The following is a 14,268-nucleotide window of genomic DNA, read 5'->3' as shown; positions in this document are numbered from 1 at the left end:
AAGCTTATATCTTTGAAAACTGGTATCAAAGTGCAAGTTGTTTTTAAGTGATACAGTTATGTTGTCTGTTTAAACTACAAAAATGTGACAAAAACACAAAATAATGTCAAAAAAATGTTGGAAAAGCAAGAAGTGTTTAATTTGAACTAATATTTTTGCTTGGGCTTAGCTATTATATACAGCAGGGAAAATAAGTATTGAACATGTTACTGTTTTTCTCAGACAACATATTTCTAAAGGTGCTGTTGACTGGTAACAACCAAAGAAATCCATGTATGTGAAATAAAAAGCAAATCTAGTTAGTTTACAAATTAAGTTATGCATAATGAAATGAAATGATGCAGGGAAAAAGTATTGAACACATGAAGGGAGGTTGAAATCTCTCAGTAGTTCTTTAGCAACCCTATTCTCTTCGACATTGTAAACTAATATTAGCTGTTGATTTCAGCAAGACATTGATGCAAAACACGGTCAAGGAAACTCTCAAATGCTTTCAGAGAAAGAAAATCAAGCTGTAGAATGGCCCAGCCAATCACCTGACTTGAATCCAATAGAAAATACCAAATAATGATCAGATTTGATAAACGAGACCCACAGAACCATCAAGATTTTACACTCTGTTGAAGTCTGTGGAAAACTCACACCTGAGCAATTCATGTGACCTCATTCTCCATATGAGAGGCGTCTTTAAGCTGCCGTCACCAACAAAGCCTTTTATATAAAGTATTAAATATGTTTCAGTAGTTCAGTACGTTCTCCTTGTCATTTTGTTGTTATTATACATAACAAAATTTTCAGATTTTTGGGGGTTTTTTTATGTTTGTATTGTTTGGGTTTTTAACAATTTCTTGTCAGCAGCTCCATTAGAAATATTATTGCTAGGAGAAAAAAACATGACATGTTTAATACCTATTGTCCCCACTGTATATGCCATATTTGACTATAAATAAAGAGTTCAGATTCAAAAACCTCTAAGTGACATTTGAATTTTTATTCTAAAGTGAGCATTTTTTTCAGTCTCCTATGTTTATGTTCAGATATTTCACTTTAAAGGCAATAAAAAGAACCTATTCTTTGTTATAAAAGTGAAATTACTGAACATACACACACAAGCCTTAAAAAGTCTCATTTTAGAAGAAAATTTTAGACGGCACTTAGAGTTTTTTTTGCTTCTGGACTCTTCAAATATACAAATACATTTTTTCTCAATATATAAAGGGATAGTTAGTTCACCCAAAAATGAAAATTTGGTCATCATTTATTCATCTTTCACTTAACCTAACTGATTTTCTTTCTTCTGTTAAACACACACTCATTTTTTGAATAATGCTGGCACCCATTAGCATCCATAGTGTTATATGTTCAATGGGTGCCATCAACCAGCATTCTTCAAAATATTTTCCTTTGTATTCAACAGAAGACGGAAACTCATAAAAGATTGAAACCACATGTGGGAGAATAAATAACGAGGTAATTTTTCTTTTTGGGTGAACTATCCCCTTTAATATCTGAAACCATGGAATATTCTATATAAACATGTTGCCGATTTCTGCAACTAAAACTTCTATGTAAATGATAATACTCTTATTTAATGGGATCCATAAAAATAGAAATAAAAAATTATTAAAAGCGAATCCAGAGAATAACTGAAGTAGGTCTCTTAATTTTTTCTAAACTGGTCCAAATATTTTTTCTGGTTCCAATAAAACAGAACCAACTGTGCTAAACTAAATCCCGTAATTGGCTATCTGGAGTTGAGAACAAATCATTCTCCTCGTTTCATTCTATCCATTGTTGAAAGAAAATTGCACACTTGGGCTGCTAATGAACTTCAAAGTTCAACAGCGCCGAACAAATATAATGTTCCCATCTGCTACTTGCGTCTGATTTCATATTAGGCACTACCAGTTTCCATTACGCCATATGTCACTTTAACTAAACGCACGTACCTGTTATTATTAGTATGAAAATGAGTAGCAATAAGTGTTGATGTTTGATTAAATTCAGTATATTTTTGCTCGCGTTATTTCCCATAGGTACTTATCGCTATAACATACTGCTCGTTTAGTTAAAATAATGAGGTGATGTGGGATTCAGAATGAGATAATCAGCTGTTTTATTTAGGTCAATCGAGGGAGAACGGCGTGCCATATTGCACACGCATGCTCTCATACCTTTACAGTTCATCCCAGCGCTCTGTTTACAGTTCCAAACTATTTTTAGCTTCATACTGTCTGCCACCTCACTGCCTTCATGTAATTACCTGCCAAATGCATAAAGCCCTCTTTGAATAATTTCAAGCGTGTGTGCTACAGTCTCTGTCCTATGCTCTTTCTTATCTTAAATCTGACCTAAATCTGACTTCTGTTCACCTGTAGGCTTCTCTCATTTGTTTGTTATTTCCTCTTCTTTTCCTCCTGCTTTCTTGGTGGATTAGAGTAAAGATGCTGGTATCAGAACTTTGGTTATGCTGGATGAACAGGGAGGTAAGTTACGGCGAAAAAACACATTATGGAATCATTTAGTTGAGATGTGCAGTAAGTCATATTTATTTTCTTATTTGAAACTATTCACCTGATGAGCTGTTTTGCAGATGATGCATAAACACAATTAAAACCTCATTTATGATCATAATCATCAGGCCGTCATGTCAAAAAACAAAAACAACCAAAAAAAAACGAAGCTTTGAGAGTCATGTAAGAGGTAAATTGAACGATCGATGTTGCTGGTAATGACAAACAGCTCTCCTCTTCATCAGATGAAATATATCTGTGTACAATCCCTGGGGCGATAGGTAGACTTTCCAGTTAACACAATCTAATGCGATCCCGTGAACAGCATTTTGTGAAAAATAAAACAACAATGGCTTTATCAGTGCTGTGTGACTCAGCTTAGTCGAAACAAGCACGTCTCTATTGATAAATTAAGCCTTTTTAATGCTTGAGGCTTTTTTATTGTGGATAATAAGAAGTGTTGAGTTCCTTTCCACATGCAAGAGAGATTTTAATTAGTCTGTCAAAGCAACATACAGCCCTTCCTCTCGTTGTGTTAAATTATGGATGCTGTGTTCCTCAGACTGCCTCAGGACAATCCATTTCCTACCTTAAATGATCCCGCCACCCTCATCGCCTCTGGTGTTAGAGCAGAACCACAGCACGTCCCATTGGTAAAGCCGCTGCATGTAATGGTCTGCTAGATCTTTCAGTTAGCAGTTCACTTGTCATATAAGGGGAGCCATAAGAATTTCCTTTTTTAAACTACGTACCTGTTATGGCTGGAACAACCTGAGGTCAGTTTCACTCAAGGGCACAATGGTGGAAGCTCATTAATCACATTTCTAGCATTTTGAACCTAGAACCTAGACTCCCAAATGCATGCTATGGCTCCTGTTTTATTTACAATAAGAATGTACTTTTTGAAGGACCTCTACAATGTGAGGTTTCAATAATCAAGAACAAATTCCAATTTAAATCTGCCAAACGTTGGATTCCAATGTGAAAATATAATTTACATTTGATATTAAGCTCCTTCGGCTTAGTTTATAAATCATGTAGAAATTGGTTCTCAGAAATGCATTTAACAACCTGATTTCTCTGAGAAGAAAAAGGTGTTTTCTGCACCAATTAGTTTTGTTTTTTTTCCAGGAGTGGGGTTTGAACCCATGTGGACATTTGTCCATTGGACCTTAAGTCCAACGCCTTAATCACTCTGCTATCCTGGTCAATGTTAACCAACATCATTCAAATATTAACAAATGTAAAAGGACTATCATCCTACCTTTAAATTTTAAAGGGGCACCATTGAGTGTTTTACCATTGAGCTAATTTGTTGTAAGCATCTGAATAAATGATGATATTGCATGCATTAATTGGTGCTAGTGTTGACATTTACAGTACAGCCAGTAATGAGGTTGAACCTAAAAATGCATGCATCCATTAGAGCTAAAGTACAGTTATTAGACCCATTGGGCATTCTGGTTATTTTTCGTAATGTACAGTTGCCCAAATACCTCTTTTATATATAATTAAGGGTCAATTTAAATCAGATTTTGCATAAGGAGATATTTATCCACCTACAGCAATGGGGTTCAAACCCACAAGGACATTAGTAGATTGGATTTTAAGTCCAACACCTTGACCACTCTGCCATTCATTCCTGTGTTTGAGTTCTTGAGTTACATATACCATAAAACTCAGAATTCTTTACAAGGCTTTGCGTTTTACTTGTAAAAAAAAAAAACTGAAGTATACTTTATTAAGGCCAATGCCATAGTCAGTCCCTGGTTGTTGTTATGAGATTATACAGTAGTTGTAAGAAACGCTTCTCAAATATATTTTAAGCATTTTAATCAACTGATATTGGATGCATTAATTGGTGCTAATGTTGACATTTGCTACCAGTAGGGCATGCATCCATTGGAGCTAAAGTACAAGGACTTAACTAATTGGCATTGTGGTTATTTTCATAATATAGAGTTGCCCAAATTCTTTTTTTAGGTATATTTTAGGGTCAATTTGAATCCAATATTGTATCAAGAGTGAAATTTGAACCCATAAGAACATTTTCCTATTGAATCTTAAGTCCAATGTCTCATTTACTTGACCATCCTGGTGAGTATAAGTAGACAAAATATTAGCATCCTACCTTTCAATGAACACCATTGAGTATTTCCAAACAATCTGCTGAAGGAAATCTATCCATTACCAGGAGTGGAGTTCAAACCCACAAGAACATTAGTCCATTGGATCTTAAGTCCAATGCCTTAACCACTCGGCCTTACTGGTTTCCTGTTTTTGAGCTCATGAGTTGTTAATATTTTACAAGGCTTTGCATTTTACTCTGTGCAATCTAAGTGCACATGTAAAAAAAACTGAAGTATACTTGTGCTTAAGTCCAACACCATAATCAGTCCCTGGTTGTTGTTATGAGATTATAGTTGTAGGAAATGCTTCTTAAATATGTTTTAAGCATTTTAATCAATTGAAATTGCATGCATTAATTGGTGCTAATGTGGACATTTGCTACCAGTAATGGAGATGAAAAAGGGCATATATCATTGGAGCTAAAGTTCAAGGACTTAACTAATTGGGCATTCTGGTAATTGTCCATTAGGTACAGTTGCCCAAATACTTCTTTTAGATATATTTAGGGGTCATTTTAAATCAGATTTCGTATCGTGGAGATTGAACTCATGAGAATATTTGCCCATTGGATTCTATATCCAGTGCCTTCATTACTCTGCCATCCTGGTGAATATAAGTAGGTTTTATTCAAATATTAGCCTCAAGGTAGGCCTAGCATCCTACATTTAAACAGACACCACTGACTTTTCAAACAACTTGCTTAAGGAAATGTATCCACTACCAGGAGTGGAGCTCAATCCTAAAAGGACATTAGTCCATTGGATTTTAAGTCCAACACCTTAAACACTCGGCCATCCTGGTTTTCTGTGTTTGAGCTCTTGAATTCACAAACACTATAAATGGAGAATACTTTAAAAGGGTTTACATTTGGCTCTATGCAATCTAGGAGCACATTTTTTTTTAAATCTGAAGTATTCTTTGAGCTTAAGACCAACACCATAATCAGTCCCTGTTTTTTGTTATGAGATTGTAGTTGTATGAATTGTTATAAGTATTTTAATTCATTGAGATTGGATGCATTAATAGGTGCTAATGTTGACATTTGCTACCAGTAATGAGGTTTGAACCTGAAAGGGCATGCATCCATTGAAGCTAAAGTACAAGGATTTAACTAATTGGTAGGGCCAGATGGAATCTGCAGACTTTTTTTGCTATTTTTGCTGAGAATTTTGGTAAAAATCTGCGGATTTCTGTGGAATTATTTCGGGAGTGTCATAACTAAAACCTTAATTTGTGAACAAAAAAATTATATTTTTTTAACTTTTATTTAATGTTTAAAATTCAAATCCAATTAGATTCACATTATTCGGTAAATAAAGCAAGTCTCTCAAATAATATCTCTACTAAAAGACAGAAAGTATTACTTTACAAACTGCATTATACATAAATCATATGAATATTTTCATATTAGTCAATAATATTTCAGAAATCTATTTTAAAAATATAGGTTTACACACATTTACTCAAGTAAATAAACAAAATCAGCTGGAAATCAGCGGAATTCTGCACGCACAGATTCTGTGTGGACCTACTAATTGGGCATTCTGGTTATTTTCCATAAGGTACAGTTGCCCAAATACTTCTTTTAGATATATTTAGGATCATAAAAACGTTTGTTCATTGGATCCTAAGTCCAATGCCCTAATTACTTGTCCATCTTGGTCAGTATAAATAGGTATTATTAAAATATAATGAATTTTTCATCTATCAAGGTAGGCCTAGCATCCTACATCCTAAATGGACACCATTGAGTTTCCAAACAAATGGCTGATGGAAATCTATCGAGTAACAGGAGTGGGGTTCAAACCCACGCAGACATTTGCCCATTGGAGGTTAAATCCAACACCTTAACCACTCTGTCATCCTGGTCAGTTATGGACTGATGTGTTGAGCCCTTGTGTACACAAACTATAAAATGGAGAATACTTCAAAAAGGTTTTGCATTTGTCTCTAAATGTGAGAGTCTAAATGCATCTGTAAAAAAAACCTGAAGTATACTTTGGGCTTATGTCCAACACTATAATCAGTCCCTGGTTGTTGTTATGAGATTGTATTTGTAGGAATTGCTTCTCTAATATGTTTTAATGGAGCTTGGATGCGTTAATTGGTGCTAATGTTGACATTTACAACCAGTAATGAGGTTTGAACCTGAAAGTGCATGCATCCATTGGAGCTCGAGTGCAATGACTCAGCCAATTGGGTATTCTGGTTATTTTCCATAAGGTACAGTTGACCGTTTATTTTTTCTTTTATATTTAAGAGTCATATTAAAAGCAGACTTCCCATTCAAACATACATTTCTTACCAGAAATGGGGTTTGAATTTAAGTAGACAGTTGTCCATTAGATGTTAAGTCCAACACCTTAACCATTCATCTATCCTAGTACTTCTCAAAGATACTGAAGAGCCCCAAAGGGTGCACCACAGTCTGATCATCATCACAATTCTGACTCAGTTGTGGTGTTCTTCCACTTAGATGCAAAAAAAGAAGTGAAAATATGCTCCATTTCACTGTCAGCCAATGAAGAGACAAGTCTCACAGTCTCGTTCTCGCCCTTCCCCCTCTTCCCTCAGTCACGCTGCTCTTCCTCATGAGATTAGCTGCAAAGCCTAATTAGCCATTTGGCTAGTTGTCGGTTTAAGGTGGTAACCTCACACTAGACCATGTCGGTTCAAACTAGTTAGGAACACTAAAATTACAAGCTCAATTAAGAGCATATGATCATACATTCTAAAGCAAATCTTATTCATTTATAAATAGCAACATCTGTTTTGTTCCCCCAGGGATTTTACAGTGTTTCTAAAGCCCTAAAGGAATGTTTATCCCTTCAGTCTGTTGTTCATTTCAGTTCATGTTTGATCAGCCATTGCATTCTTCAGTTTGATTTTCCTTATCACATAACATCTAATGCTTCATATTTCATTCTCTTTTGCTCTTTATTTCTGATCATCTTTTTTTCCTCAGCATTTGCTCACGATGTTCTTTTTACAGTTTAGCTCAAACAGTGGTGGCTCAGTTACTGCCAAGTGTATATGCCAATAACCACTGAGTTCCCCAAAGGCTTGGAACAGCATCCCTATTACAAACTTTGCATAGTTGATTTATTTGAAAGCAATAGTTCACCCGAAAATGAAAAGTGTTCTTGCTTAGTATAATTATTTGATAGCACCTTAGTTTAGTTCACAATTCCTGCTATTATCTACTGGCTTATTAGTTGCCTATTATTAAGATATTAACTGTTCATGAGTAGTTATAAAGTGTGATTTTATTCTGCGTCGCTGATCCTACACAAAACCTAAACCCAACTTCTACCTTACTGACTAATAATAAACAAGTAATTAGTAGTTTATTAAGGTAGTAGTGTTAGTTAATGGTTTGTTAGCCTAAATTAAAGTGTTGCCAATTATTTGAGTTATGTTATGTGATTCATGACAGCCCTATCATATTGTTTTGGCATTGGACTGAGGACTAATTTGATAGCAATAAACACTGTGATATAAATTTTCCCAATAAACAAAACAAAACATCTGAATAATTTCAATGCACTATGCAAACAACATTGAATGGCAGCCATGGTATTGTGATAGAAATGTAGGACATTAATATCTAATTAAGCTAATGTGTTTTGGTGTCATTCTTCATAACAAATATTAGAGGAACAATATAGCAAGAACATAATTTTTTATTTGAAGGTGAACTGTTTCATAATTTATTTTGACTTGAATCCTAAATTCCACTAGTAAACCCATTTGGCTTGAAGAGACACATATGCCTCATAGACCATGTTCTTGGCACAATCTAACCTAACCACTCATCACATCGTTAAAGTTCTGCGTAGATGTGTTTCTGGACAGCTTAGATGTCATTTGTCATCACCGTTTGTCTGCCAGGATGCAAAGTCTCATTTCATTGCTGTCACCCCTTTGTCCTGACCAGAACAACTCGAGCGTGTTGAAGATGGCATGAACCATATCAACAAAGACATGATGGAAGCTGAGAAAAGTTTAAAAGATGTAGGCAAATGCTGTGGACTAGTATGTCCCTGCGACAAGTAGGTACTGGTGAAGCGTCCAAGGCTCTCACCTGTCTGCTGCTGTCTGACTGTCTCTTGTCACTGTGAATGTTTAAGCCTCTCTCTTTCTTTTTGTCCCTCTCTTTTCCTCCTTGCCTTTCCTTTCTCTTTCTCTCTTTGTCCCCCTTTTCCATACTCTTTATTTCTTTTCTTGTTTTTCGGGGGCTGTAATTGACTAATGTTTAAATCAGAGCAACTGGAGCGCATCGAAGAGGGAATGGATCAGATCAATAAGGACATGAAAGAAGCAGAAAAGAATTTGACGGATCTAGGAAATCTCTGTGGTCTATGTCCGTGTCCATGTAACAAGTAGGTGATGCCTGTCGCCTGCCTGCCTGCTTGCCTGCCTGAACCCGACAAATAGGGAAAAAAAAAAAAGATAAAGCACGTGACCAGTTTGCACGCTCGCTCTTGCTCGCTCCTTAGCTGCGAATTTCCCCTACTTTGCTCTGCCTGGACTACTTCTCTATGCATGGGGATGCTGGTAGAGCTAAGTCCGTCTGCGATGCCACTGGTTAACCCATAGTTGTAGCTGTAGGCCCTGCTCTCTGCCGGCTGAATGCGCAAATTTGCTGGGCTCCATGCTTCACTGATCCTTTGGTCAAGGACTGTTGTTCGTAAATGTTAAGTGCCTGCTTGATATGCATGTGCTACTTTTGGAAAAGCAAGCATTACACACTTTTTAAATGAACCGCAGATTAGATATTCACATGTTGTTTACTGGAGGCTGGCAGAGCTGGCTTTTTTATGGGTTCTCTAAAGGCAAAGCATGTCAATGCATGTTGGTGAAATGGTGGGATAAGTTATCCTGGCGATATTAATTGATTACAGTGCAGCTGATTTGTAATGATGTGCTATTTGTGACCAATACTGCGCTAAGTCGGTTTTTCTTTCATTTAGAGCAGTTAGTTCTGGTCCACAAATATAAATGGGTTGAGGAGCATTTCATGAGTGATTATAAACAGTTTTAAACCACAGGGACTTTTCATTGATTCAGTGATTTTCAGAAACGATCTATATGGGTTACATAGTTACACCTGAAGATGTCAACAAGAGACTGTTCTCATTTATTTAACGCTTTGTTAGGAACAAACAAGTCTATCTATGAGTGAATTGTTGAATCCCTTTCCCAATCATTTCATTCAAAAACACTGATTTATCCAGCAACAAAACAATTCTTTGTGTGAGTCATTCAACCCAGGCCCATTCTGAGAACGTAGTCCCGGGGACGTTTCTGGAGACCGCGAAATACGTAGCGGGGGTACGTACGGCTGCATTTCATTTTTTTAAGCGAACGCTGCGGAGCGGTGTGACGCCGTTCCCTTCGGCGCTTGCCGGCCGGCCAGCCGGCCGCTCGCCTCCGTGTGGAGGGCTTTCCCGCTGCAACCAGTTTGTCCGGTTAGCTCGAGGCGCAGAGAGGGGCTGACCACAACGACAGCGACCGGGTTCGAGTCCGGGGAAGAGCGGGTCCAGAAATCGGGTAAGAAAACAAAAACAAAATCCAAAAAATGAAGCGAACAAGTTCGTCACAGGATGAGAATGTGGTCAAAATCCGAAAACGTGGTAAAAATCGTCGATGGTTGGGTTTAGGGACGGAGGAGGGTGGGTCAGCCGATTGGCCAGTCGCACGGTCAATCATCCTGTCATCCAGGCGGAAGGTCGTTCGACAGCGGCCTCTAGCGGGTTTACGCGAGAACGGCGCGGGTAAAAGCGCGCACAGCGGCCTCTCGCGGATTCGTGAAAACAAAAACTGCAAAAATACCTACCTCCCGGGACGGATTTCGCGGTCTCCAGAAACGTCTCCGGGACTACGTTCTCAGAATGAGCCTGCGTTGGAATCATTTGCTGAACAGATTTGTAAAAAAAAAAAATACTGATTAATTCAGAAACAAAACAAGTTTTTGAGTGAGTCACTGAATATTTTGGTTAAATATTCATTAAAAAATGCTGATTCATTGAGGAATGAAACAATAACCATTTCGGAGAAATTTCGTAAATTAATTTCTGAACAGTTTTGTTAGGCAAAATTGATTCATTCAGAAACAAAACAAGTCTTTGAGTGATTCGCAGAATCCTTTATTTAATTATTCATTCAAAAATGCTGATTAATTGAGGAATGAAACAATGACCATTTACGAGAAATTCACTAAATTAATTTCTGAACAGATTTGCTAGACAAAACTGATTCATTCAGAAACAAAACAAGTCTTTGAGTGATTCGCAGAATCTTTTATTTGCTTATTGATTCAAAAATGCTGATTCATTGAGGAATAAAACAGTGACCATCTAGGAGAAATTCACTAAATCATTCTCTGAACTTATTTTGTAAAAAAAAAAAAAAATGATTCATTCAGGAACAAAACATGTTTTTGAGCGAGTCTCTGAATCTTTTATTTAATTATTCATTTAAAAAATGCTGATTCATTGAGGAATGAAACTGTAACTATCTAACACTAAATAATTTTTTAACAGATTTGTTAAAAAACTGATTCATTCAGAAACAAAACAGGTTTTTGAGTGAGTCACTGAAATTGTGATTTTATTCGTCATTCAAAAATGTTGATTCATTGAGGAACAAAACAGTGACCATCTAGAAGTGAGTCACTGAATCATTTTCAGAAAAGATTCATTTAAAATAGAACAATTCATTCAGTATCAAAACAAGTCTTTGAGTGAGTCACTGAATCATTTACTTAATTATTTGTTCAAAAATGCTGATTCGTTAAAGAATGAAACAGCAACCATCTCTGAGAGATTCACTGAATCATTTTCTGAACAGATTTGTAAAAAAAAAACTATCAATTCAGAAGCAAAACAAGTTTTTGAGTGAGTCGTTGAATCATTTATTCAATTATTTATTCAAAAATACTGATTCATTGAGGAATGTAACAGAGAGGAATGAAACAGTTCAATATATTCTCATTCATTTAGCAACAAAATATTTGACTAACTACTGAATTGTTTATTTAACCAATTGATTAATCCAGGAACTAAACTAAATTACAGCATTTATGAGTAAATTTAAAAGCAAAAATCTAATTATCCACTATTTACACTGTCATACACTTTGTATGCTTATTTTCTTTTATGGCAACAGTTTGATGGATATTTCTTAAGAGTTCTAGGTATTTTAATTCCTCACCGGAAATGTGGTAATAATATTTGGTTGGAAAACACGACTTAGCGCACCTATAAATTAAACAACCGCACAGGCACATTTAACCACGTTTTCAGTAATATCCAAATGGGCACAGACATTGGTTCTCATTATTCTGAGTGTTTCATGAGTTGCAAATAAGATGTTAATGATATTCTGTGTGACCAACTCTTGCATAATGGTGCAGGCACTGCATAAATACTCATGTGAGCAACTGTCACTGCCTGAAAAAGTGTTGAACGGTCATCATTTGGTAATGCAGGCCCTCGCCAGTTGTTTGATGAAGTATTTATGAATGTTAAATCTTGGGTAGTTTGTTATTCCTTTTATGTACTTGGGGTTGAAGTCATCAAAGTGTAATAAAGCAGAACAGTAAATGTATTTATTTATTTTTTGTTCTTTAAAAGTCAACATGAAACAGAATTCACATTGTTTGGGTAATTCAAAGATTATATGTTGAACAAGCATTGGGAATTGATTTGATATGAAAAGGAATGTTTTTTATGTAATGATTAGAAGGAAAGTAGTGATGCAAGCTAAATAACAAATGTTGGAACAATAATTTATGCAAAGCAGGACCAGAATGTGTACTAAAGCTGTGTTCACACTTGGCAGGTTCACTTCAGTCAAAACAAACTCTGGTGCAATTTCTGTTTGTTCATTTGAAGAAGCGTGAACATTGTCATCCAAACAACACACCCAACAAGCAGACCGAAATAAATCACTCTCTGTCCACTTGCAAATGAACTCATTGTTTTGGATGTTCACTAAGTTCTTTCACGAAATACACACTTTATTAGGTACACTTTACAAGTACTAGGTCAGACCCCCTTTTGCCTTCAGAACTGCCTTAATCCTTCATGGCATAGGTTTAACAAAGTACTGGAAATATTCCTCAGAGATTTTGATCCATATTGACACAGTGGCTGCACATCCATGATGTGAATCTTCCGTTCCACCACATCCCAAAGGTACTCTATTGAATTGAGTTCTGGTGACTGTGGAGGCCATTTGAGTACAGTGAACTCATTGTCATGTTCAAGAAACCAGTCTAAGATGATTCGCGCTTTATGGCGTGCTATCCTGCTGGAAGTAGCCATCAGAAGATGTGTACACTGTGGTCATAAAGGGATATACATGGTCAGCAACAATACTCAGGTAGACTGTGGCGTTGACACGATGCTCAGTTGGTACTAATGGGCCCAAAGTGTGTCAAGAAAATATCCCCCACACCATTACACCACCACCAAAAGCCTGAACCATTGATACAAGGCAGGATGGATCCATGCTTTCATGTTGTTGACGTCTAATTCTGAACATCCGAATGTCACAGTAGAAATTGAGACTCATCAGACAAGGCAACGTTTTTCCAATCTTCTATTGTCCAATTTTGAGTGCCACCTGGTGTTCTTCTGCTGCTGTAGCCCATCCACCTCAAGGTTGGAGGTGTTGTGAGTCCAGAGATGCTCTTCTGCATACCTCGGTTGTAACTAGTGGTTATGTGAGCATTTTCAACGTTGCTTGCAGCTTTAATTAGTTTTGTATCTTTAGGTTTAGATTTAAAATCACAGTGTGAACACTATAGCAGGTCACACACGGGATGCGCCGCTCGATGCCGCAACACGATGCGCACATGACAGTTGGAAGTATTGCACACTAGATGCGCACATACGCAAGATATTTAAAATGAAACTATTCAGATGCCGCTCTGTGGCATGGCAGAAATGTGAACAGTGTCCTGAGTCGTGGCTGGGCATCGCGGACAGCCGCCGACTTGCGGCGCCAGTGTGTGTACCCTGATAGAAACCTATGTTTAGAATTCTGAAATGCATGGCGCTGCCTGGCGCATTGCCGAGCCAATTCTATTTTTGTACCCCTACCTCTTTCCCTTGGTCCTTGAAACGGAGTGTGAAGGGGAAGGGCTTCAATATGTAACCCCTAAGATATGGGACAGCACTACAACACCTATACACGTCATCATTTGTCATCGCGAGCTCTTGCTTCACATGAAATCAACGATGGTGACTGCTGTAGTTATTCCAGTTGCATTATTTTTTGGTATTTATCATCAGAAAATCACTGAAGGCAATGATATCATGTTATCATAACGATATAATGTGGCAATAAGATTATAACTGTTCTGTGCATTTACACAGTGGCCATATTCATCAATGGAAACGCACCAAAAACAACATTAACTTTATAGCAGACCCTGTGAAAAGACCCTGTAAAAAGGTATTCGAGTGTCAGAATGTTGTGGGACTGCACAGGAGTTATTATTATGGATTATAGATCACGAAATTTAGCACTTTTTATTTTATTGGTTTTTTTAAAGCATGACGGTAAAACACGAACGCGGTTATGAATATATTAAAACATATGCTTGTTTGTTGTA

The 14,268-nt window shown here is 36.9% G+C and overlaps 1 protein-coding gene across 1 annotated transcript in view; it reads left to right on the top strand.

Moving 5' to 3' along the window:
• The window catches only part of snap25b (synaptosome associated protein 25b), an 89,822-nt gene that overhangs the window by 59,590 nt on the left and 15,964 nt on the right, over nt 1-14,268 (top strand). Inside the window, exons 4-5 of the mRNA XM_056477222.1 lie at nt 2,438-2,486; nt 8,908-9,025. Coding sequence (XP_056333197.1) covers nt 2,438-2,486; nt 8,908-9,025 — 167 coding nt within the window. The remainder of the gene's footprint in view (nt 1-2,437; nt 2,487-8,907; nt 9,026-14,268) is intronic.

This window comes from Danio aesculapii, chromosome 17 (genome assembly GCF_903798145.1).
Source record: "Danio aesculapii chromosome 17, fDanAes4.1, whole genome shotgun sequence".
In the NCBI taxonomy this organism is placed as follows: domain Eukaryota; kingdom Metazoa; phylum Chordata; class Actinopteri; order Cypriniformes; family Danionidae; genus Danio; species Danio aesculapii.
The sequence above is the reverse complement of the archived record's forward strand: the minus strand, read 5'-3'. Positions and strand labels throughout refer to the sequence as shown.